This window comes from Pteronotus mesoamericanus, unplaced genomic scaffold (genome assembly GCF_021234165.1).
Source record: "Pteronotus mesoamericanus isolate MK-2021 breed Mesoamerican mustached bat unplaced genomic scaffold, CSHL_Meso_final scaffold_167, whole genome shotgun sequence".
NCBI classification, from domain to species: domain Eukaryota; kingdom Metazoa; phylum Chordata; class Mammalia; order Chiroptera; family Mormoopidae; genus Pteronotus; species Pteronotus mesoamericanus.
The window spans coordinates 39,149,995-39,176,961 of record NW_026555308.1 but is presented as its reverse complement, the minus strand read 5'-3'; the positions used below and the strand labels follow the sequence as shown (position 1 = coordinate 39,176,961).

The following is a 26,967-nucleotide window of genomic DNA, read 5'->3' as shown; positions in this document are numbered from 1 at the left end:
GAATATTACCATTAAAGGGATTTGATATTTGTTTTAAGGGAATGAAGTACAGACTCTAAGAAAAATTGCCACTCTTTTACAGACTCATTGCACTTGCAGCTCAGGATGACTGAGCTGGGGATTCTTCCGCACGCCTTTCCCCGACGTGGTCTGTACATCAGTGGACCATCCCCTGACAAGCAGCCTGGATTTTTCTTTCATTTCCCCATCAAAATTCACTGGTACTGTGTTCTCTCAGAGTCTTGTCCCCTGAACTGCCATAAATTCATGATCTGTAACCTTCAAGGCTTCAATCAGAATAATAATGGGTAAAATTCAGGCATTGCGTCTGGGTGGAAAGTATTTCTGGCCAAGAGTGAGTTCCTTAAAGTACAGCCCATAGCTGGTTGTGTAGTTCAGAGGCCTTCAAACTTTTTAGGCATTATACCCTTGAAAGGAATCTTAATAGAGTATGTACCAACATGCAATTTTTAAAGAAAAGATTTCTTTTATTTATTTTCAGACAGAAAGGAAGGGAGGGAGAAAGAGAGGGAGAGAAACATCAATGAGGAAGAGAAACATTGAATGGTTGCCTCCCATATGCGCCCCAACTGGGGACCCAACCCGCATCCCAGGCATGTGCCCTGACCGGGCATTGAATAGGGGACCCTTCTGTTTGCAGGTCAGTGCTCAGTCCACTGAGCCACACCAGTCAGTGCCCATCATGCAGTTTTTAAGTTAATAACAAAATGTTTCATTGTAAGTTTAAGTATTTTCAAAGAATGTAATTTGGATCATATTGTAAATATTTCCCTTTTGAAATGAAAATTGTTTCTTTTGTAACTGTATACACTTGAATCTAAACACTATAACAATTGATAATCCATCAATTTTATTTTAAGAAACAAATCTTTAACTTTCAGAGATTTGACTTTTCCCTTTGGACTTATTTTTTTTGTATTTTACTCACATTTTATTTAACCCAATATACTTTAACCAAAAATAGCAACATTTCAACACATAGTTAATATTTTAAAAAATTATTTAGTAAGATATTTCACCTCCTTTTTCTCTCCTACTCAGTTTTGAAGAATCTGGTATGTATTTTCCACCGGCAGCACAGAATTTCACCTTAATGTAAATAATCTTTGCTTGAAAAGACTTCATTGATTACACCATCACATTTATCTTCAATAAAATGTACCTGAATTAAAATTTTAAGCTTTTATTTTCTATTACCATAAGTCTCTAAACATTAAAAAAAAGCCCTGTATGATTGAATTATTATTATTGGCAATATACTACTGATTAAAACAACATGCATATGTTACACTATTAAATGCAAAAAGTAAAATTATATTGCAAATGCATCTCTTAATGAGATGACAAACTTTTTCAGTTAGTTCATGTATTGGTAGATGAATATTACTTATTGCTAGAATAAGATAGGTTTCAGCATCAATTCCATTTCTAATTTTTTTTGTTTTTATAAATGTAAGCTCTAAGAATTTAAAGTATTTTATTAGAGCAATATAAATCAATTCTTTGAACTCCTTCTATATTGTATGCCAAAATTCATATAATGATCTCATCACAAAATATTTTTAATCTTCTGTCACGTGACAACTAGATTTGGTCCTTCTTCATTTTTATTATAAGGTGATTGAAAAGTACCTGACTTACAAAAAGATTTGTACTCGTCATTAGAATAAATCACTTTCTCAGTTTCTGGGAAGTACACCAAGAAAGCTCTGCTAAGCCCTATCAAATTATTATTAATTATGCTGTAACACTTTCACTTAGGCCCAGCTTCTTACATCTCAGATCTTCAAAAATTATAGAAAAAAATATTAATTCCATTACATTTTATCAAAATAATGCTTTTTGATAAAATGATTTGAACTTATTTCTTGTTTTAAATATATTACCATTAGTTTGAAGCTGCAGATTTAACTCATTTACAGGCAATGTCTACCACAAATCCACCTCAGATTGGCTAATCTTTACTGTCAAACCAATTAACCAAATTAGATACACTTTCTGTCAGAAAAAAAAAAAATCTTTGACTTCATTTTTCAATTCAAATAGCTATTTTGAGGATTATTATAAAAATCAATGAGAATTAAAAGCACATCTTCTGAAAATGATTGCCAAAAATATGAGAATTAAAAGCACATCTCAGAAAATTGATCACTAAAAACAATCAAAATTAAAATGATATAGATCTAATTATTCCATGCTTAAGTAAGTTATAAGACAAAGATGATCAATACATGTTCATAAAAAGTAACAAGAATGATAATAAAGAACATGGTAATTATCTGGTAAAACTGGGCTAGGCAACTGAATGCTGCTGGCTGGCTTTGGAGAATGAATAAGAACTACTGTAAAAATCAGAAACACCACCAATAATACAGAGGTTCTAGGCTGCTAATCCATCTAGCAGCACATAATATTTTTTGTTGTTATTATGAAAAAATACTGATTTTATAAGACAGATTATGATGATTATTTATATATTTCATGTTATGAGTTGATACAAAAGGTTTTGACAACTCTGTTAACTACTGCATGTCAAATTTGGAAGAAACCACATGAAAGTTTACCTTTGGGTTTTATTCATTTTATTTTGTAAAAAGTTGGTATTCTCAATAAGCATTTTAATTACTTCTAAAATAATCAGTGTTACAAATCAATATTGCTTTAGCTTTTCTAAGTTACTTTTCTTCCCAGTTAAAATAGATTCTAGACATGAGTAGGGAGTATAGTAGAAAATAATTGCTTCCAATTACATGAATATATTTTTGGTATTTAATGTCTCCTAGAGATTTTCCCTTTGCCTCACTCTCTCAGGACCATCCTTCAAGAGCAGGACATTCTTTGAGCAGCATCAGTAGGTAGAAGAGGAAAGGGCATTAAATAAAAATTTTCATTATTTCCATCACTCTACCATATATCTGAATTCTGAAAATCCATATATGAGTTCAAACACTTTACTTCTGTGTAGTCTAATATATCACTTTTAATGTGTGTATAAGAAGGAAAATCCCAAAGTTCTATGGATTTATAGTTGATCATTAAAGGAAACTTTCTCTTTGTTTGCCACATCTGGGGGTTTTGTGTGGTATTAAGGGCAATATGTCATAAGATTTGGATAGATGAAACCTGTATGTATATTTTTATACCATGGGTAAAGGAATATTATGAACAGACTCATTCTCAGCAGATGAATTTTAGGGAAGAATAGAGAGAATCTGGAAAGACTTCGTGTTACCCTGAGGAACACATACCCCGGTTGTAAAATGATGAGTTTATCAGATTCCTGCATAGCCTAATCAGACCCAGTCCCATATTTTTTACCACTGAGGGCCGGGGTGGGGGGTGGTAATTGAATTGTTTAAAAGAGCCTAGAAGTAGAGATGGGCATGCAGCATCCCGCTTTGGGAATAATAATGAGGGTACTATTTTCAGGCTTTTATTCATTAGGCCTGCATGTGCTCCTTGCTCCCAAGCTGCCCCTGACCGCTTGCTGATGAATATGCCTATCACTGTCTCCTGAAACCAGAGGACTAGTGTTGCAAACTCATGCCAGCAGAAGGAGGCAGGTGATGTAAATGAATGAAGCTGACAGTTTGCAAGAAAATAAAAGGTGTAAGGACAAGGTCTTGGAGGGGGCATGCCTCACCAAAGGTGAAGGCTGCTACTTAGCTAAACCCCAACTATTGCTAGAGCTTCCACTTTTCAAAAGAAGCCACAACCTGCATTTTCATGTGAAATCTTTCAATTTGTACATGTTGGCAATTAAATCGACATTTTTATAAAATACACAGTGGGCAAAACAAAACAAGTCTACAGGTCATATCTGATCTATGGTTGTTGGTTAGCAATCTCTGCCCAAAGGCAACATGGAGATATTTTTGCCTCCGGAGAGAGGATGAAGCAGTGTTTATACAAAGTTTGGGTCTCCCACTCTGACTCCATCTAGAGCTCCAATTTCTTAGCTCTGCCTCAGCACTTACTAACTTGAATATTGGCTTTAGCTGGCCCTTCACACATGGGTCCTGCTAGTTTAAAGTGTAGGGTCAAACTTCATGGAGGCCAAGGGAGTTGTCATCAGTAAACCCAAGTACCCAAGTCCAGTGAGTTGGACAGAACTTTAGGCATCACTTTTCATCTGGGGTTTCCTGGTTTTATGGCTTCCACTACCATCCCCTAAATATTCCTTCTGGGGTTAATAGTGCTTGTATTTGTGGATGAAGACTCTGCAGCCCCAATACTACAGTGTCTGGATGCTATCCTCATACACCTTCAGCCTCTGGAGCTCCAAGGCCTGCAAAGTTTCTTTAGTGAAAGAAGTAGCTACAACTCCGACTTCAGCTCTTCTCACTCCCAACCCCCGGGGTTCAATTACCCTGAGCACTTTAACTCCAGATGGTGTGGTGTGCTAGTTTTAAAATGTGTCCAAAAATTCTTTGATACTCCTTCCTTGAGGAGATAGAGCTTCATTTCCTCCCTGTGAGTGTGGGCTATACTTAGTGACTTGCTTCTAATAAATAGAATATGATGGATGACAGTGACTTCTGAGACTAGGTCACAGACAGTGTGGCTTGCTCCCAGTGTTCTCTTAAATTCCTTGTTCTGAGGGAAGTCAGAGGTCATGAGGACACTTCAGTAGCCCTGCAGAGAGGCCCATAAGTGGAGGAACTGAGTTCTCCTGCCAACAGCCACGTGAGTGAACCATAATGGGATCAGATTCTCCCGTCCTGATCAAGCCTTCAGATGACTGCAGCCTGCTGAACTCTTGACTACGGGCTCGTGAGAGACCCTGAGTCGGAACCAACCGCTAAACTACTACTGAATTCCTGCCCGGAATCTGTGAGAAAAGTTTGTTGTTTCAAGATGCAGTGTCGTTGTGATGTGTCATGTGCCCACAGACAACTTAATAGAGAAGGGCATAAAGCAAGCCAGGCCACACCACCCCCATGGCCTGGCCTCGTCACCTTTCTCTGTTGCTCCATTTAGCAAGGGACAGAGGCAAGACGTATCCCCTCACAGCTGGGAAAATGTACAGGCAATGACGGAGCCCGCTGGGTGAAGAAAATGATGACTGTTTACAAGATGAAAGGTAATTAAGTCTAAGTAGGACTTCTCTTACATTTGCAAGTGCTAACCTGTGGACGGGATTACCAAAAGATGTGACGGTCGCTCCATTTCTAAGAGTTTACTTTCAGGCTGAACGAATTCTGATTACCTGGTAGGCAGTTGGGATTTAATTCTGCCCTAAAGCTCCTTTTTCTTAATTAGAAGTTCAGGGTAAATAGAAAACTTAACCCAAATCTGAGATGTGCATTGATTTCAAAAGTAACTCCCCAGAGTAGATGTCCCTCCTGACACACAAAGGGGTAGAGACCGAAGCTTCCCCAGGGAGCATCGCGGCCCCACCCTCTGGGGTCTGGGCTCCCAGTCTGGGACAGCACAGCTCCGGCTCCTCTCCCTTCTCTCACGGCCTCGTATCTCAGGGCCTGTTCCTTAGCCTTTGTTGAGCTGAAACTCCCATATCTAAACCCAACCAGCCAATATAGAAACCTATGTGTAATTCCAGTTCACGTTACACTCTCATAATGGATGAGAAGAGAGCAGCAGGCATTTCTCGTGCACAGGGAGAGCATCAATCCCCTGAACTGTAGGGATTCAGGGTCACACGAGACCTCCAGGCGGCTCTGGTGATACCATCTTATCATCTGCTAGGTTCCCGGTAGCTGGGTACAGATGAATTAATCCTATCTCAAATTTTTATCGTCTTAGAAGCATAAGCCTTTTGTTTGTTTATAAGTGAGGTCGGGTATCCTTTGGCACAGATAAGGAACACCACAGAGTAGGTCCTAATGGTAAATAATAAGAGAGTGTGGGAGCGCCCTGAAAGGGGGAAACCAGTATAGAAATAAAAGGGTTTGGTTTAATTCTTCTTTGTATCCAGAGGCTGCTCTGCAAATCCCACCCTAATGAGCCAGCGCCTGGCCTCTAATCTCATAAAACCCTCTGAAAGGAAAATGTGTGAAAGGCAGAACTGATTGGATCCTTTTTGATATTTGCCCTTGGGCCTGCTTTGGGGGCTCTGAGAACACAGGAATTAACGTGAACCAGTGAAAGCATTCCAAAGTAGGTCTTTCCAATGACGAGCCAAGCCAGTTACCTTACAGCTTGTATATTTATTGAACAAATACTACTAAAATAGCTAAAATACATTGGGTACTTGTCATGAGTGCATCAGTAAAGATCACATTGTTACAAAAGCCTGCATTTTCAGCAGCACACAACTGCAACTCTACATAAATGCCACAGATGCAGAATACTGTTCTTGCTCTATTTACACAGCTGATATACCTATTCTAACAAAGAAGGGAGCGGGGAAATGCACGAGAAACTCAGGCCAATGGGGAAGCAAGGAGAGAACGAAGAAGTGCAGAGCATGCATCATCGGTGTTTAACAGTCAGAAGCGAAACAGTTCAGAACAGAGCCTGCCCTGTCAAAGGAAGAGCTAAAAGACAGTTATATAAAAATTAAGGTGGGCTTTCAGACTGGCTAATGCAACAACATTCCGTGAGAAGATGGTATTTCTGATTTTTTTGTTTATCCATTCCATTGGGAGCAAGGACAAAAATGTAAAATCTACACCTTGCTTATCAAAACTGTGGAAAAAAGAGTGCTCTGCCTTTTTTAAAAAAATTTTTGTAGGCAATTTTTCCAACCTAATTTTTGGGAAATGTGTAATTTTCCTATTCCAACTCAGATGCCAGTGTTTGGGGTTTTTTTTTTTTTAGAGGGCATTTATTAAAAAAGGAGTTTTCCCTCCCCCCCCGCAAATATTCTTTCAAACAAAAAGAACCAAGAGAGACACCTAAAAACGCCTGTCCAATTATTGCTTTTCTTTCTCTAAGTCAGGCAGGCGAGGCTACCCAAAGGAAGAGATTTGGTAAGTAAATTACAGTTTTGTGATTGCTCCCACTACGGTGGCTGCGGGTCCATGAGTGCCAGCCCATGAGACGGTGGTCTCTTACACTCTCTCCGGTAGCATTCACTCAACCTACAACGCTGAAGAAGAAAGCCACACTGAAGACACAAGGAAAACAAGTCAATCCAGTCTAGAGAACGACATTCAGGGAAACAGAGTACCAACACCTTCTTAGAACATGGAAATAAAAAATAACTCCATCAGAGCTACCTCGCCAAGGAGCATGTTGAAAGTCCAAAATAGCACCATTCATCAGTGTCTCAGGTCCTGTGGCAGCATCTCGGTCACTTACCACAAGGAAACAATGAGTTTCAAACTACTTCTATACATCAAAAGAGTACATGGATAAAATATAGAGATATACAGACAATTGATGAACATAAACTACTAGGCTTGTTACATCTAAATGAAAAAAAAAAAATGGGGACTCTCAGCCTCTGCAGGAAGCAGTCGGGAGCCGTGTGAGTGCCAAGGCAGGAGTGGACCGGTTGTGTGAGAGCGGTGGGGGTTTGAGTTGTGGAAGACGTCGTCGTAGAGAACCAGGCCTGAAGGCCCACCTGTAAGGGTTGTAAACGTGGATTCACAGTGTGAAATTCTGAGCGTTTTCACTTGAGTCAGAATGATTAAAAACGGATTTGATGATACCTATTTGCCCACTGTAAATTCTCTAAAGCAAGGCTCAGAGTCCCATAGTTTCTTCTTATACTTGATGATTTACACAGAAAAAAATCCCATATATGATACCATGACCTCATCAATACCCATACACCATACGTAATACAAATGGAGGTGTTATGATTAAAAAGAGTGGAGGTAACTGATTCTCGGGGAGTGGAGTTCATTGCTGCCAAGTGGAGTCAGGGAGGCAGCCTCAGTCGCGTCATTCTTCTTGCGGTTCACTCCCTTGGGGACAGGAAGTCTTCCCTGAAAAGCAAGTGGACCCAGACACAAACAGACGGACACACACAAAAGAGAGACACACTTAGTCATGCTTCTGAAACCATTTGAAATTTTTTTTTATCCTTGAACTCCCGACGTTTTGCAAACAGAGTTTACATATTAAACACAGTTCACCTGAATGTAAATATTAGGTGTGTGGGGGCATGAAGTATAATAATTAAACACTAGCCGCCTTGGCTTCAGCCAAATCCAGTGTTTCTTTAATGGCCGGGCCCAGCCATGTGGGAGGCGGCATTCCCCGAGAGTCGGGTGGCTGAGGTCAGTTTCTAGCTTCAGACAGAGCCCGACACGGGGCTGGTCAAGAGGTGCTTGCTGGAGTATTGATTCACTTTTTTTTTTTAAAAGAGTTCAAGGGCTATGATGGAGTAGGGTGATTGTCTATTTTCTAATATATAATAAAAACATGTAAAAGCACAGCACAACTCGCACAAATGTAATTTACACATGGCTCATGCCATAAGCACCGGCACAGCCCATGTGGGCCTTGCAGTCACAGTCAGAAGTGAGAACCAAAGGTGGGGGTGTTTAGGAGGGAAATTGTGTGGGGTTGGGGGGGCGGTGCAGGAAATAAGAGAAGAGTGTGGAACCGAAGCCAGAAGAGAGAGGTTCAGCTAGTTTGAACTGACTGGGTGAGGTTTTTGTGTTTCTGACTAAAATAATCCCACCGCAATGTGACTGATGACCCATTGAGCACCAATGGAAAGAAGCTCTCCGCAGTAACGCAGCAGCAAGAGGATGGGGCTGCGCACCCTATCGGGCGTGGATGATATAAACTAGAGGTCTTACTTTACCACAAATAGATTGGATCTCCAATCAGATATGAAAACAGTGATTTGACAAGTTTCTCCTTTAGACAAACTATTAACTACTGGAGTTTCTTTAGGAAAAAAAATTATCAATTGTCGTTTTAAAGGATCATTTTTTTCCCCATTTTTGATCAGGTTACATATTTTAACAGGACATTTGTAATGAGCTAATTTGGCTGGATATAATAACTTGGATTAAAGTGATAATCTTAATTTTGTGATTCTGTAAGTGATTGCATTTGAATTTCTTTTTAACAAGAATTCAGACATCAGGAACTTCCTAACCACTTGAAACTGAATAAATATTTTCAGGAGCCCCAGAGGTGAACTAAAGATCATAAATAATTCAACTTCAAGAAGTCTTATTTACTGTATAGATTTTTCATATTAAACATCTGGCATGCCTAAATGCTATGATTAAAAATCTCAGACATTGAGCATATACAACATTTTTAAGATGTATATCAAATCCACTCATATTTGTATTTTAATATTCCAGCCTTAGTGTGTGATTTAGAGGTTGTTTTGGTATAATTAAATATCAACAGAACCAAATCAGAAAATTAAATTGAAATATAATTCACCACTCTCATACACTTAAGGGTGTAGATAAATTTTTCCTAAAGCATTACATTGGGCAGTTCCTTTGAATTGTGAAAATAATTTCAATCTTGACATTTTGGCATGCAATCCCAAGATTTTTTTAAAAATCCACTGTAGTCCTGGTACCTTTAAAATAATCTTTTTTCCTCATCCCCCATCAACCAGTTAGCATGTGTGGTTTGAGATACAACAAACTTCAGTTTTAGACAAGTGAAGAATTCAATGGTTTGTAATTGTCACAGGCCAGGAAGGAGAATCAAAAGTTCACAAACATCATTTCACCCAACTACCCTCTGTACATGGTTGGGCTCAAATTGTTAACTTCAGTTCAGAATTTACTCTGTCCAAAAGTGAATATATAGAGCATTAGTCTGTCCCTATATAAATTTCAGTCTTACCAATCTTTTATCTCCATGGAAAATACACAAGGAAACAAAACAAAGAGCTGAGTGGCACATCTGGATAATTTGGAGAGAGGTTATACCCAGGGGGAAAAAAATGTGAAGATTATTTCAGATGGGAATCTACATTTTTACTACTTCTTTCTCCTGTGAAGCTCCCAAACATTCACGTTCATTTATTATTCATGTTCTGAGTGCCTATTATGGCTTGAGTACTCTATTACATTTTAAACCTGCAGAGACTAAAACAGAGACAAAAAAAAAAAGACCCAGTCCCTGCCCATCCTGCTGTTCATTAACTTGCTGCAGGGAGATGGCCAGTTACAGCTGGATAATGGCAAGACAGCTGCGTAACCGATGCAGGGGGTCCACGGCGACAGTGGCCGAGGGGCCCCACCCACCAGTCTGTGGGGAGGGGAGTCTCTGGGGAAGGGAGCACGTGGGCAGATCAAGTTCTGCACAGCCTCCCATTGGGGGCTGGAATTTACTAGATTTCAATCATTACCTCCTGTCCTTCATTAAAGGAAAAAAAAAGAATAGTCTTTCTGGCCCCACTAAAGGGCTTCTGTAGCAAGGGAAGGGAGGCATTTTGAAGAGGGAACACAATGATGTCTTTTTCTCCAGAAGTCAAGCCTTATAACAATTTAGGCAAATAGTCCTACCATCTTCCACCATCCAGCATATACGGTCTCTAGAGGACTGGGGAACCTGAATAATCTAGAAGGCTGGAGGAGGGGAATGATGTATCCAGCAGCTCCCACAGGCTGGCTCTCCTGGGTGCCCCTACAGCGGGTCTACCTGAGGTGAGATGGCCCTCTCGGATGATGACTGTTAGTACACGAACCCCAATTACTCAATCATGTGCCACGGACCAAGTGAGTCAAGATTATTTTTCTTATGATTACACAAAGATGTGCTTTTCCAGAAAGAAACTGCTGGGAATAGGACAAATATATTATGTTTAAGGTACCATTAGCGTATGTAGAGAGGAAAGAACTTAAAATAACAGCAGGCCTGAATGGCACGGCCCATTGTGCGGAGCCCGTGAAGCATGACTCACTGCAGGCAAGGCCAGGGGCCTGGACCAGCCTTCCAGGAGGATAAGGAGGCACTACTGACTCACTGAGAAACTCACCTGGTCTCGTCTCTTTGGTTGCTGTCTCTAGCATCAAAGAGAGGATACTGGGATGCCTGCGTGGGGCAGGAACTAATGAAAAGACTACACCCTCTCTTGCCCCTTCCGTTACCATGTCCTACCCTCAGTGGCTCAGGGGAATTTTGCCCTGAGCTGGCCCTGCAAAGGATGCCTGCAGTTATACTGCCGCTGCTGGCGATATGGTGGGGGGCGGGGGAACGGCGGGGAGCAGGTGTGCTTTAAGTTCACTTCCACTCCACCTCTGCAGGATCAGTACAAGCCTAGCTCTCAGACAGGGACAAAATCATTTTGTTCACCTACTTTCCTGCCAATGATTTCAACCTTGACCTTCAGAAATTCTCTGAAAAATTAAAAGTGATTTAGAATCGCTTTCTTTCGATGCAAACTGCCAGTTGACAGAATCTCTTCAAATTCTGCCTGCCAGTAAAAGACAGAGAACTGCTGAAATCATTTAGTGTAAAGAAGAAAGTTTTTCAAACATTGAAATACCTGTAATAGCTGGTAGGCCTCATCACTGGTCAGTTACACATATGAAGCTTTTACATGTTTATTTTGATTTTCAATGAACTCTATTTTTCTTTATTAATTGCAAAATCAGGAGATTAGTGGTAAAAGTACAATCCTCCAACTTACAGTCAAATGATATTTACCCTAACAAGCAAAGTCCAAAGGCATCGATAGTAAAAACTGGTAAATGACTTTAAAATCTTTTTGTTGGACTTTTTCTTCCAGAAATGGTGCGAAAATCTAAAATGCAAATTTTACAGTTTTTTTTAAGGCAGAGAATTGTCACACCTAAGATGTCAGCAAAATGAAAGCATGTTTACAGAAAATATTTTAGGCCTAAAAAAATAAAAGAAAGGAATATAACATTTTTTTTAATGTTCATCCTGTTTTGTTTCATGGGTAATTTTATCAAACATCCAGGCATTATTATCAGACAAAACTGTTATCATCCTTTTTATCATCATCCTTTTAAGGTATCTTTTAGTTTGAGCATCATATTTGACTTTATCTTCCCAGGAATGGAACAAACAAACTAAAAACCTGTAAAATGTACATTGGTTCCATGATTATTAAATGAAAATCTGCTTGGACTTGTCAAGAAAGGAAGATGCTGTGAACTTTAAGCATCATAGAACTTTAGGATATGATTCCTTTTTCAGTATATGTTACTTCCAAGGTCATAATAGTATCAGATAAATGAATTATTATCATAGACTATAAATGAATATTAAGAATAATAACAACTCGACTTTTAAAAAAATTGCTCCTAAATTTTAAAAAATTAACAAAATAGGAGCTAAGGATCTTACCTTAGGAAGCCTTCCCTCCATTCCCTTATTTGGAAATGGTTCTTGGCTGACCCAGACAGAGAGATCTGGGTAACAGACCTGTAAGAGACGTAAGAGCACACACATTTAGATTAAAAACAGGGTCTACTTTGAAACCACCTATGTGTGATCATCTTAATGAGCTCAATCCTCTTCAAAGATCACTTCCTTCCCTACTGCAACTTTAGAGTGCTGGGGAAGCCCATCTACTCTTTCAGACTGTTAATGAGCTTCTGAATGTTGGCTGCACTCAGGAGAGTTTAACTCTGTCTTCCAAGACTAAGTCCAATAGAGCGGAGCTATCAATCAATGTTATCTTTAGCATGCCAAGGGGCAGCTTCATGGCATGACTGGTTGAGCAAAGAAAAGCACTGAGGAGGCCTAACTTTCAAAGCGATCTATGATAAGAATCCTTGCAAAATCCTATGTTTATGAGATACATGTGCCGTGCACACATCAAACACGGTCAGGGGTTATCCGGCTCACTTTGTAGAAGGCTCAAGATTATGCACAGAGCGTGAGGAGGAAAGGAAGCAGCAGCCTGCGTTCTCCCAGGTCCACGTAGCCCCTGACAACACACTGCCCAGCGGCCTGAAGGTAGCGAAGTGTCTGAGCGAGGGGCAGGGAAATGGGCAGCACCGCCGCAGATGACCCAGGGAGCAGGAGCCGATGAATGTAGAAGTAAGGTGGAGAGAGTGAGGCCACCTGAGTAATTCTCCTTTAACTACCTAGACAAAGGGTTATGATCATAAGAAGTCTGCTGGCCAGCTGTTCTCCACCTCCAGGAGAGACAGCGGTTGGGGATCAGGACTTTAATTACAGCAGATTTAGGCCAGCTATAAGAAAGAAATGGGCAGAAGAATTGTTAAATTGCTAAAAGAATTCAGAGAGGAAAAATGTGAAATCTACTTTAAAAAATGAGCAACGCAAGTTAAAAACCTAATTCAGAGCTAATTCTCATTTAATACAGGTCCTTCTTGAAAGGTGGGGAGGAAATTAGGTAAGATTTCCTCCAGGTCTGATTCTCTAAATGCTGTAAATAAGCCTCACGTTTAATAAATAATATTAAGAATCACACCTCATTAATAGGCTAACAAACAGACTAACATGCTGTTTTTGATTTTGGAAGCACCAGATGTGGTAGCCTAATCCCTGGGCAAACTGCGATGTTTGCAATGTCCAAGTCAATGCATTGCTCGGGATGTCTGGAGTAGGAAATGTGCATGGCTGTGTTCATTCCTTGGGACAGTCTAACGGCCACTTCGCTCTACTCCAGTAACATTTGTGGCATGTCCCAGTTCACAAAGCAATTTTGCGTACATTACCTAATTCATTCTGACAAGAGGCCTGTGAATAGGTCTGAACATTACACAGATGAGGAAAATGAAACTTGCCCAAAGTTAGTGTTGGATAGGACTTAAACCTGGTTTACAGACTCTAAACTTCAGTTCTTCCCACTATCCCGATGTTCTTGAATTATCCCAGAATGCAAATTGCCTACCACCTCTTTTTCAAAAACTACACAGTCCACAGCCAACACGTACATTTGGGTCTTAAATATTTGAGAGCTCTCTGGGGAGAACTGGACCTATTTTCTGACTTTGCACTGGGTCTGCTTTCCAGGCCCTGTGCCTCCCCCAAAACCAACCTCCTCCCTCTTGCTCTGCTCCTCCCTCCTTTGCCCAGCTCCTTCTGGACGGTTCCACCAATCTGCCGTATTTGGGACGAAGAGCCACCTGACATGCCCTTTAACCAGGAATGGGTGAAGAAAACAAAAAAATCCCATTTGGGGCTGAATTTCAGGAGACCCTACATTGGGATCAACCATAAGTTCATAAACTGATAAAAAATAATTACCAATCAATAAAAATGATGACATTTCTACCTCTTTCTTTTTTTAATTTAGATATCTGATTGTTTATGCTCTTATAGTTGTCCCAATTTTTCCCCCATTCCCCCCAACCCAGCCTGCCGCCCGCTCCCCCAGTCACTCCCCGCGCCACTGTCCACGTCCGTGGGCCTCAGGCATGTTCTTTGACTAGTCTTTTCACCTCCTTCCACCCAGCCCCCACCTCAGCGCTCCCCTCTGGCAGCTGTCAGTCTGTTCCATGTGTCCATGCCTCTGATTCTATTTTGCTCAATCGTTTATTTTGTTCATTAGATTTCACTTAAAAGTGAGATCATATGGTATTTGTCTTCCACTGACTGGCTTATTTCACTTAACCTAATAGTCTGCAGTTACTACTTTTAAAAGCATGCTTTAAGTACCATTAAAAATATTGCGCATAATAATGAGAAATAGTTTCCTTGTAAAACCAAAACACTGATAAAAATACACATAAAAGCTTAGTAGGCACATGGATGCAATGAAAAGGAAAACCGAGTAAACACTGCTATGCCTGTGTTCTTGTGATTTTCTGCGATATTCTATTTTAACAAAATCACACTGTTTTAGCATTTAACTTCTAGGTTCAAAGCATCAATACTAAAGTTACTCAAGTCTGATTTGTAGTGAAAAAATAGCTTGCTTTTCAGAAATTGTTATGTTTAGTCTTACAATTTATTTTCCCAAGAATTTTTTTTTTTTTAAGAAAAACTATCAGTGACTTTTTGCCAAAGAACTCAGGAACATGAGCATCTTATAGCAAACGGACAAATGAGGAAAATTCCCCCACCTACCTCAAATTTGCTCTTTTGAAACATTAATTTAGCCACAGGTATTTCTAATTAGGCATTTTTTAGTGTTTGATTTATTTAAAAAAATCATTGCATACTTTAGGAAAAAATAAGTGACACTTTGGCCTTGTGGTAAATTCTTTGTCTCTTTCAGAATCAGAACTTTAAGCCCCAGATGGCAGGGATGGAGGAGTCTATTATCTTCTGAAAACCTGCTTGGCTGGTGTCTAAGAACTCAGCATATCCCTGGACATGGTATCTAAAGATGATACTTAAACTTCCTTTTGTGATTTTGGAAAAAGGTGGTAGATTATTGGAAATATATGCTGCCTAGATTACAGCTTTGTTCTTTCTTATACCTGTGGTGTTTCGAGACTCTTAAATGAAGGACTTGAGAGGAAAAATCTATGCCAATTAAAATGCCTTTGTTCATGCACACATTCACCGTGAGTTTGGGAGTCACTTGCAATGTGCTGGACACTGTTAGCTTCTGGGGGTTGCAATAAGAGAATACAGTCCTTGCCTTCTAGGAGGTCAAATGGGCAGGGGTGGGGGGCAGCAGAGGTGTTAATACCTTCTCAAAGATCATTTTAAAAGTGTGTGCTATGAGCTGCATTGTGTCCCCCTGCACCCCAAACTCATATGTTGAAGTCCTAACACCCAATACCTCAGACTGTGCCCACACTCGAATATAAAGTCTTTAAAGAGGTCCTTAGGGTGAGCCCTCATCCAGGATGACTGGTGTCCTTATAAAGGAGGCAATGAGGATGCAGACACACAGAGAGGGGAGATGACGTGAAGAATTAGGGAGCAGAGGACTGTCTTCAAGCCAAGAGGTGAAATCTCAGAAGAAACTAACCCTACCAACACGCTGACCTCAGACTTCCAGACTCCAGAATTGTGAGAAATGAACTTCCGTTGTTTAAGCCACCCGGTCTGTGGGACTTTGTTTTGACAGCCCTAGCAAAATAATACCTTACTTTAAGTGCAATTCCTTAAAAAAAGTATAGTTCATGTCAAATGTAATAGCTGTTGGAAGATAGATCAACAGAGTAAAAACAAACAAACAAAGACAACATTCAGCAAAACACCCAGTAACCCTGTCAACAGAGGAAATGTGGGTGGCAGTGAGCAGACTGAAGTGACTGCAGGCTGTGGCGTCCTGTTTTTTTACCTAGTTCAGAATAGTAGGAGCTGACAATGACCCTGTCGTTGAGGCTGTTGAATACAGATAATATGTGGGTCAGAAAACAGGGATACGATGATCTGTCTTCCTGGAGTTCCGTTCTTGCTGGACCCTAAAGCTTCTTGGCACTGGCCAACTGATGTTCTGAAGGTGGACATGTGGCTTACACTGTATTGTATTCATTCACTTTTCTGGATTCAAGTTTGTGTTTTTCATGAACATCAAATAAACTAACTTACTCATTTTTTTAACTTCACTCAACTCTCTTTATAGTGTTGTTTTATTCAATAAGTAAACCAAAGTGCACCTTGATCTTCACAAGTATGTGTCCTCTTGAGTGTTTTCCATATATAAAACAAGCAATTGTTTGCTCTTGCTCAAGTAAAATCCTCAAAACTCTCTAGAACAGCAATTTTCAACTACATGCTGCAAGAATTTTTAAACATGCAATACCCAACTATATAGTCAGGGGCACTGACTTCTTTACCATTAGATTGTCAAATAAAAAAATAACAACAGCCAATATAGCAGAAGCTGTCCAGTGTGACTGAATCAAAATTATGCCAATTTTTTGTCAGATCTGCAAAAAATATATATAAGTATATATTTACATATAATATAAATATTTATATATATTTATATATTCCAGAAGTTAGAAATCAGAAAGGCAAGCTATATCCTCAACAATTAAGAAAACGTTGCAAAAATACAGAGGTGAAGAAAATTCTTGTTGTTTTAAATGGCAGAACAAAGGTTTTGTTTAAATTCTGGAAAAGACTGAGTGTTTATGCTTGTCACTGAATATGTCAGTTAATGCATCTTTTTCTACAATACTACATTTACGTCACTGATGACTACATTAAAAACAGAACTGAAAAACCACGTTGATTTAAATACACTAATCATGATAGATATGTGTTCAAATATCCATGAGCAACACTTAGGTAAAAGCGATTTTTTGCTTCCAAGTATATTTAACATATTTAAACCCACAATATATTTATTTAAATAGTTTAATGGTGAAAATGTACTATTTCTTACTGATTCTTTAAATGTATTTGATGGTTGGGTATTTAAGTTTCAATTGTCTATCACAGCATACAATTTGAGAATATAGTGCTCAAGACTTTTTGCTTTTTAAGTCTTTCTTTCAAGGCTTGTTTTACTCTCTGGACAACGCAGCATGAAAAATATTTTTTTTTTAAAGTCTATAGGGCAATTAGCTTGGCAATGATTATTATTTGATATCCCAATTAGAAAAATAAAACATGGAGGAAATCAGAGACCACTCCTGCAAGGTCCTAAAAAAACCTCAAACCAGAGTATCCCTTAAATTCTATTTTTTAATCTTTTAAGCTTTTCACTTCAAAACTTGCTCTTTATTTTCCAATAGTATGGGCCACATGCAGAATCAATCTAATTGACATTTCCTATCACTTCTATACTGCATGTACAATTTGGATTATAGCTATTTATTGCCTGTTTCTAAATGTGCAGTTTCCTCTATTTACTGTCTTTATCACTATTTCTTTGGGGAGAATGTTACACTAGATTGATCCTCCAAGGTAGAGTCATGGCTTTATTCGGAGCTTAAATACACCACGTACATGTACATTGCTTACTTGATTGGTTAATATACTGCCTCAGAAACCTGCTATGAAGATGTGGCATGGCCTGGTTAATGACTGTAATTATATCTCCTATCCTTGATGGAGTTCTATGTGCTTAAGAATGCACACACATGGCCCTTTTATGTCTTAACAAGGATGGGTGCCCACCCCACGTAATTAGGAAAGTGGGCTGGGGCAGCAGGTGTCCAACCTTCATAATTAATTCTTTAAGCAACAAAGGAGTATATTTCATAATCTCTCTGCCAATTAAACAGTACGCATGTGCCTGCATGTGTACATGTTCTATTCTGCCTAATTGGTTGGAAAGTTGTGGAACCTAGTACTGTAATACAAGGGGAAATTACTTGCATATACGAACACTTCATTTCTGCAAATACCCTTTGAAGTGGTGCTATTAAGAATCTCCCTCAAAAGCCACTCCACTCCCAGGTGCTACTGGTCATGTGAGAGGGCAGGATGTAAACTGAAACCATAAATGAGTTACAAGGATCATTTTCTCTGAAGAGCATTACATCAACGATTAGATGGTGCCAAAAGATGATGCACTGTCCCTCCAGAGACCACTCTTAGAGACCTGCCTGACCCTGGGAACACTGTTTGCAGATGAAGCGCACAGTGGAGGGAATGCATTGCAACTAGAGGACAAAGGATAAGCAGGCAGAACAAAGAGCCACTCTGGACATTCTGGAACGCAGGACAAAAGTGTTAGTTGGTGCCTAAGTTGGCAAACATTCTGGTTTGGGAACTAAGTGAAACATGCGGAGATCTAATTTAAGTACACTGTGTGCACGCACATACACACAAAGCACACACATAGGAGCTGGCTGTGGTAACAATGGGTAATTACAGAGAAAGCATTTCAAAACATTCTCAGCCATAAATGTCCTCCAGCCAGAAAGGAAAGGATGGCCTTTTAGGGCAGTGCTGTATTACTACATGGGCTGACACTCCCTGCTGTTCCATGGTCTGACAGGGTCTTAACCAGTAGAAATGGGAGTAGGGAGAAAATAAGGTTCAACAAGGAAGACAATGATAACTCATAAAATGGTGAAGGCCATTGGGTGCCTACACCCACCACAGGCACAGAAAATGGCCATGTTTTATAAATATCGCACAGCAGATTTATGTTACTGACCACTTTTTTGCCCAAACTTTTGAGGGAAAAATACAGATGCGCATTATACCCAGGTAGTACCTGAAATACCTTGTATCTGTTCTCGCGTTTTGTAATTATTTGTTACATAAAATTTCTTGTGCCGTAGTACATTAAAAAATAAATGCCAAAATTCCTTTCTAACACACAAAAAAAGTATCTAAATATACACAAATAAAAAATTGAATTAAAAAATTAAAACAAAAGATTACGGAGGTATGCATTATACACGGCAAAATACGGCGCGTGCTGGCCACAGGCATCTGACAAGTTGTGTAGACGCGAAGAGTGGAATCCTCCAAGTTCACGCTGCTCATTGTGAGGCCATGTTGGGAGGCCCCTGATGACTACGTGGGAACTGGACAGCTGTGGAATTTTATTTCTAAATTTCAACTAGGCGGAGGAAGGAAAAGGAAATCTCCTGGCAACGAAATGAAAGTGTTTACATGTGAAAATAATTGTCAGCACAAAGGGCTTTCAGAGTCACTCTGTTCCACAATATAATATTTGGCTGGTTTGGCTACTGAGTCTTCTAAAATTTGATTTCTAAGAATAAGAGCAAAGACTTTCAAGAGCAGCAATGAATCAAGTCGGGAGGAAGCCACAAAAGGTTAACAACATTATCCAACTTCGCTTTTTCAACACTATTTAAACCAGTTCGTTGGGTGAGTTTTTAGGGCTTTGATGGCGTGTGGTTCAAGGCAGGGTGCAGAAGCAGCCGGGTGGTTGAGCGCAGTGAACACAGAGGTTAGCGGCAAGCATTTCTGTTGAGCAAACTCCCCCTCTCATCCTAGCCTCATTCCTTTCCAAGAAGAACATGCTTAGCACAAAGCAATCCACCTAAAGACTCCATAAATCCAAAAAAGGGAGTTACTGATCGAGGAATTCTCAGATTTCTGCCAAGACACCCTCCCCTGGGCTGGAGGTCAGCCTGGTAAAGTAATCAGAGCCAAACTGTGGACTGGACTCAAGGAATCAAGTTCAACACTTCAAATCTTGACTTTTAATGGGCGACTTTTCTTTTCAGTGATGAAGACAAAACAAAGTACAAAAAGCTGATAACAGCCCAAAGTAAACTAGAAGAAAAGTACAAGAATAAAGCTTGGAAGCAAATCTCGTAAGGGATATCTAAGAAGAGATTTTTTTCAAACAGAAAAAATAAACCAGCGTTTTAAAGCTCTGGTTTGAGATTAAGCAGTTTGTGAATGAACAATAAAAAGTAAAGGGCACAAAACAAGGTATTTGCTCTTTTCAGGAGGGAAAAAAAAATACTGGCCTTTGTTAACTAGCAGCGAAAGGAAAAGAAAAAGGCCCCTCAGGCATTTAAGCACAGCGTAAGCTTTTCCTTGCCTTCCTGACCTCAACGAATATGTTAATAAAATCTTCAACCTTCCTGGAGTGGAACCAGAGTAAATATTTACTTAACACATCTGAGTTCTAAGTCTGGACCACCTTATTCCTTTATATAAATTGGTTTTCATTTGTAATCAAGTAATGAAAAACAATGTTTTGCGATATTTCTCCAACTTTTAAGATAAAAGAAAAAGGAAAGGAGGAAAGAAAGGGGGGAAAAAACTATATTGTGCCTTCACACACCAAATTGCACTTCAAATTTCTGAACTGTATTCTTCGCCACAAATGAGAGTGACTTGCTTGATATGCTTTCCAATATTAGACATCTGGAGTTAGGAGGACTTTTTCCAAGCACATTCCAAGATTAATAGGAAACATCTAGACTTGCTTTTATTAGCTGGCTTGAATAATTTTAGGTATGCTGGGTTTCACCTACAAATAACTATAATAAGTCTGATTATTCTACTCACCAAAATACTATTTTTTTCTTTCTCTTGTCCTAAAATTACTGTGCCATCCATTAAAATCTTATGAAAATTTTCACCAATTACATGGAAGAATATGTCTTCAAAAATAAGATTTCTTTTGTTAAAGCCCTCAATCAAAGTCTAGTGAGATATGTATTTATTTATCTAGACATTAGGATTTTGGATTTTTCCTGGTCTGGGTGAATGATGTGATAGCCAGTTGCTTTTGAGAAATGTGAGGACATTTCAAAACATTCCCCTTGCTGACATGTACCAAACTGAGCTTTCCAGAAAGTGTGCCTTTTCTCCCTGAGCGCTCCTTGCAAAGGCAGCCCTCCCCGCTTTCCATCAGTGCCCGCCTTGGGGGCGGCTGGCTGCACACCTCCCCGCACTTGGCCAAGGTCACCCCACCGTGCACTGCTTCCCTTGCACTGTCTTAGCCACTGAAAGACTGATACCTCTTCAAGAACGAAGCATCACAACAGATAACCAAATCTGGAGGGAAAGTAGTTTCTATTGGGGGAGGGTGTATTTAAAATGGGTTTAAATCAGAGTCTAGTTGGCTATTTCCAAAGACGTCTGCCTTTAAAAAACATAAAAATAGTACCCAATCTATACTCCCATGCTGTAAAAACTCAGGTCACAAAGAGGCTACCAGAAGGCTTCCAATCCTGTGTCCTCTAAGAAAACCAGCAAAAACTCAAAGTACAAAAGGAATAGAAAAAGATGAGGATGGATGTGCCCTATGCCCCTGCGCCTTGCCTGGATTTTCAACCCCACTGGGTGCAGCATAGTCCAATTCAGTAGGCGGCTTCTTCCCCTCTGATGAGGGCTCAGCCAGGCAGTACCCTGGGAAGCGGGGAAGTCCTAAGCGGTGGCCCCCAGCCCAAGTCAGTAGATGTTTCAGGGCTAGGAGTAATGGAAGAAACAAATATCTCAAGACTTATGAAAATGACTGCAAAAGGCATGCCAAGTTGGGAGGCTAAGTTCCCCGGAAAGGGGCTCACAGAGTCGAATCAACATGAAAAGATGGAGATGGAAACTGTGACCTCCATTCCAAGTCCTGACTGCATTCTCCATCAGGAGAGTTCTTCAACCCCATTTTTCTGTCTTTCTTCCTTCGTAAACCAACCATCAAAACCATACTTCTCCAAAGGCAGAGAACTACACACAATACATGGGACTTGCTCGAACCCACATAGGCAGAGTATGCAAATTTGGGAACCACAGTTTTCTGTGGAAATGCATAGAGTTCATTTTGCACATCACACACATACACACACACACACACACATTTTAATTGTAGGCATGTTTTCCAGGCACACTCATTCAATCCTCACAATACATGTGAAGTGCTAGCAACAGGGTCAGGCACATGAGTAACTGCACCTGGGTTAACCACCACTATCATCATCCTCACCACTCTCTAGATGTGAATGCTGAGGGGGAGCAAGTCAGGGAGCCTGCCCAAGGTCACAAAACCAAGAAATGAGGAAAGATAGGATACAAACCCGGCCTCTCCTCTCCTTGGATAGTCCGTCAATATCGATCTTCTCTGCTACTTTCCCGAAGCCACCTGGAGGGATGCTATGAGGCCCCCTGTGTGATGGGTCCTGTTTTCAATCCCCCAAGTAGGTGCTGAGCATCTCTGCTTAGTGCCCTTCTGGTGAAATTGAGGTGGATTTCTGACACCTACTGTCAAGAGTAATTTTCTCAAGAACATCTGTTGCTCTGAGCTGCCTGTGCTTCTGATAAGTAGCCGCCCTTCAAAAAATAACATACCTTTAAAAAAAAAACAAAACCCAGAACTGTTTGAGGGCACAGGGATTGGCTCTGCAATGTCTGTGTTCCACAGTCGTGGAGAAAGGAGCAGCAACTTTGGCTTAGCTACATTAGGACTTTGGAGCTAAGTAAACTATTAATCACAGTTTTGCCTTTTTCCAATTTTCCCTGAAAGGGAATGTTCAACACAATACATATATCTAACAATCTCTGCAGCCAATTATAAAGGGCATGTGCTAAGAAACTAAGTTGTTTTAATATAACCCCCAAATGACCTCTCAAACAAGCTCTCAGATGGCCTAGCAATGGACAGTCTAATTCAGAATATCTTTCTTTCATCGGATGCATCTGCAATCATGTTCACTGCAAGTCTGCTTTTCAAAATTTCAATTAATTTAAAAGTAAGCTGCTTAGAGCACAATTAAAGTCTTATATTTATCAATGGTCTGCAGATATACAAACCATACGCTACATAAAAATACAAAATGATCCAAGTTTAAAAGGACGAACATAAAAACATATTAGACCAGAGAGAAAGTGTGTATACTAAGAATTGGTAATTCAGAACAAAAAACAAAATTTAACCTGACTCCACTTGGAAACTTTTACTTAATATGGTAGAATCGCAGACAGTTCCAAAGACAGAAAAAGGGAAAAATGAAGATGGAGTAACAAGCCAATTATTAGTTACTACTATCGCAAAAGTACCAAACAGACAATAACAAGGGAAATCGCATTTGAGCCTCAGATTACATGCAGAGTCCTGCATTCAGTCACAGTCTAAGTGGCGGTGTCCCTATGGCTTTGTCCAAACAACACAAGGACACCTGATCAACTTTGTAAAAATTCACATTAATTATCAGATGAATTATTTCTATGATGCCAAAGAACAAATTTAATTGAATTTCTGATTGAATTGATTGTGACATTGTAGACAGTTAAGCTTCATATAATAAAATTAAAGTTTGAAAAGCAGTCCACATTTAAAAAAAAAGAAAAGAAAAAGGAATAGGCTTAATGAAGATAAAATGAAAAGATGTGGAGACTTGGCTCCCAGACCTTGGTAATAAGATCAGAATCTAAGATTCTATTATCAAGAAGTGAGCAAAATATCCAAGGCCTGGGGCATTTCATGATGTATAATTAGACCCAAGTCCCCATAGGGCAGCATGAAATGGAGGCTCAGTTATGGTCCAGAGCATCCAGGCTTCAGAAAGAGTCAAATCCTGGTAACTGAGGATAAAAATTATGAACATGAGAAAGGCTCAGTGAAGATGTGGGCAGAATTTCTTACGCTGTATTAACTGAATTGGTTTGGTATATAAACTCAATTATCCAATCAATTAATTAAGAAATATTTACTAAGTTCTTACTTTCTGCAACATATTGAATTTTTGGTAGGCAGTTTTCAATCCTATAGAATGAACATCTTATCAAAGAGTATGTCCCATTAGTTTAGGCTGGAAGTGCTAAAGTAGCAAAGAACACACATTTGTTTCAAAAAAGTTTTTTTAGAACTAAGCCACCAAATCCTGGGACATCAATTCAGGAAACCAGTGGGCTAGCTAATTAATTCATCAGTCCAAAGTCTAATTCTCCTACCCATACAACTGAAGTCCTTGAGATCGCCTGTTTCAAATAGTGGGTCCATTTCCTGCACGGTATTCATTCTTTCAGCCAGTGCTGTATCCCGTAAATGCAACAGGCTCTAGGCTAAGTGGCCAACCTTGTGCTGCCACAGCCACGCCCACACGCAACTGACACTGAGATTCAACAACTGCCTGGCAAATGTGCAGACTTTGAGGTCATGGTCCCAACAAGTGCTTGGGGTGACTTTCTCTATCACGACATCATGAAGGGAATGAAAGAGCATGTCTTGGGAAAGTACTTAGTAATACTTCCTTACTTGGGGTCACATACATAAGTATCTTAGTCAACACATTTTATCCATCTAACTACTGACTCTCGTTTTTCCTTGACAGTTCTGAACGTTGACTGCCAAAGATGCAGTATCTTCTCCTAGCTTCTACTCTTTCCTGTCCAAGAGCAGGTTCTGTGTCTAACACTGACTTTATCCAATAAAAACGTCCTCGAAGTGCCTGGGCCCATTTTAAACACAGCTGTGTCAATTTCTCCCTGTTCGGCCACTGGACTGCAGTACTTTTCCCTGCTGGAATGGTATCAAACACAATTCAGACAGGAAGGCTGTTACCTGCCCCAGTCATCAAAGGACAGTGGTGTGCGATGGTGATCTGAGTAAGGGCTGGAGTGGAGAAGGGAGAAATGCTAGAACTGGGCAACCACGCCAAAGCTTCCGTGCACGTTATGAATCTCCCTCTTGTTTTAATTACTTATTGGTATGAGTCTTTGGCTCATCTTTTTACTGGCAACGACTATTCAGCTATTCTCCCTTTCTTTCCAATCAATGGCTCTGGTTCCCCATTTCAGCCTAAAAGGGGCAAACAGACCCTCCTTTCATTGGCCACACTTTCTTATGTATCTCCTCCTTCTCCTCTCTAAACACACGTTATATTTGAATTTTAGTTTCTGAAAGTAAGGATGAACACTGAAAAAGCAGTCTAAAATCAAGGGTTTAAAACTATCTCCAGCAAGAGAATCATAACACTTTTAAGGCAAAAACCTTAGATTGGAAACCATTCTACGGTAATAACAGGCAATAATTTTATTTATGAAGATTTCATTACCTTGTGAAACCAGAGCAAATTGTGCTCTACTGTCATGAATACCTCATTCAGATTGCTGAGAGACAAGCTGCAGAAATGCTGGAAAAAACCACCGTTAATAACCTCGTGAATAATGGCGCTCCACAGCCAATGTTTTGGATGTGTGAATCTACTCTAAAATGAGATTCCTGTTCCCACACACCGGACCAAACTAACTGTGTGGACTCTCTCAGAACCTCTTCTGTCTAAACGACTGTAAAAGAAGGGAGCGTGGAATTTAAAAGTTGTTTTTGTCGTGTGCTTTGATTTCACTTAACTCTTCCCCCCACGTTTACTTCCCTCACACTGACACTTCTGAAGCCTTCAGTGAGAGGGACTTTTCAGTAGCAAATTCATCATCTGTGTGTTTTTATATATTTTATAATCTGAACTATCACAGCTCTGCAAAGCATTGGGCAGTTACTAGTTATAAATCTCAAGGTGAGCCACCTGGCTCTGCTCACAAAACACGCAGCTGTCCATGTATCCAAGACCATTAACTCATACATTCATGCCACAGACATTTATTGATCACTAAGGATGTGCCAGATCCTGGGTAGGCATTGGAGCAGCTCTCAGACTGGTTCACGGATCCCATTACAGCGTATCAATGAAGGCTATGGTTTCCTTCCACTTGGTAGAAAGAAAAGGCCAATCAACTTCACTAGCTGTTTTTGAGTTCCCTCTCAGCGATGAAACTTTTCCACATCTAAATTCACCATTCTACTGATAGAAGAAAAGAAAAAAAAAAAATGACCCTTCACAGCCTCAACTGCAACCAAAGAGAGGGATGATGCTGATTTACTAGGGGCCATTTTTCTTGTTTCAAGTTTCCAATCTTCGAGGGTGGAAAAGAGCTACAGAAAACAGGCAGCTACAGGTAAAGTGTTATGTGATGAGTGTACAGAGGAGCATGAGACTCTGCCTGCTGGATGTACTGGGTGGGGAGGGGTTGTTCATATAAGCGTTATTATTTAAATTCAGTCTGCAAGAACAGCTTTATTTTGTCAAGAGGAGCATTCTTTCTAGGATTGAGTAAGCAGAGGCACAGAAGGAGGGACTCCTGGGGCACATTAGAATAACAAGTGGCCTGCTCCCTCCTAGACAATATAGTCCATCGTGGCTAGAAATAAAGTATTAGTTCATATAGTTCCTGGCATGGCTGCCCAGCCACAAAAATTAAATTCATGAAGATCTAAGCACAGTAGTGGGAAAAAAATTATTTCAAAGTATGAAGTGGGAGTAGGTAGAAAGAATTCAGAGAAATGCTTACCTTTGTCACTTTTATTGAGAGACTGAGTGATAAGTCAACCTTATCTGAAGGGGCTAAAGAGCTCACGAAATCATTTCATATTGATGCCCCTGCAGCTGATATGTTCTAAAATAGGAGTCTGTGGTACATAAAGAAATTCCAGAAAAATTCTCTTCTTCTTGGCTTTCCCCAAATTTCGTATATCATGTGATGAGGTTCCCTTTAGATGGTCACCAGACAACTGACTAAATTAGTAACAGTCTCTAGGCCTCAAATTGTAAACAATTTTATTATGATGATGTAAGTGTTGGCTTGAATTCTGAAAAAGCATATCTGGCTAATCAGGAAGAAGTGGAGGGAGAGAGAACCAGCTGGGTACATGTGGTTACAACTGATTAGCACATGGCTACACCCAGCAGGCCTCACAGAGGGAAGCATGGTGCCTCCTCTTGGGCAGCTGGCACAGAGCAACCCCCTCTCTGGCCAAGTGGA

The 26,967-nt window shown here is 40.0% G+C and overlaps 1 protein-coding gene across 2 annotated transcripts in view; it reads right to left on the bottom strand.

The window, feature by feature from the left end:
• Positions 1-6,173: 6,173 nt before the first annotated feature.
• NREP (neuronal regeneration related protein) overlaps positions 6,174-26,967 on the bottom strand; it is a 28,686-nt gene continuing 7,892 nt past the window's right edge. For both annotated transcript variants that reach the window (XM_054589972.1, XM_054589973.1), the window contains exons 4-5: positions 12,235-12,312; positions 6,174-7,916 (exon numbers count right to left, since the gene is read on the bottom strand). In XM_054589972.1, coding sequence (XP_054445947.1) covers positions 7,791-7,916; positions 12,235-12,312 — 204 coding nt within the window. In that variant the 3' untranslated portion in view covers positions 6,174-7,790. The remainder of the gene's footprint in view (positions 7,917-12,234; positions 12,313-26,967) is intronic.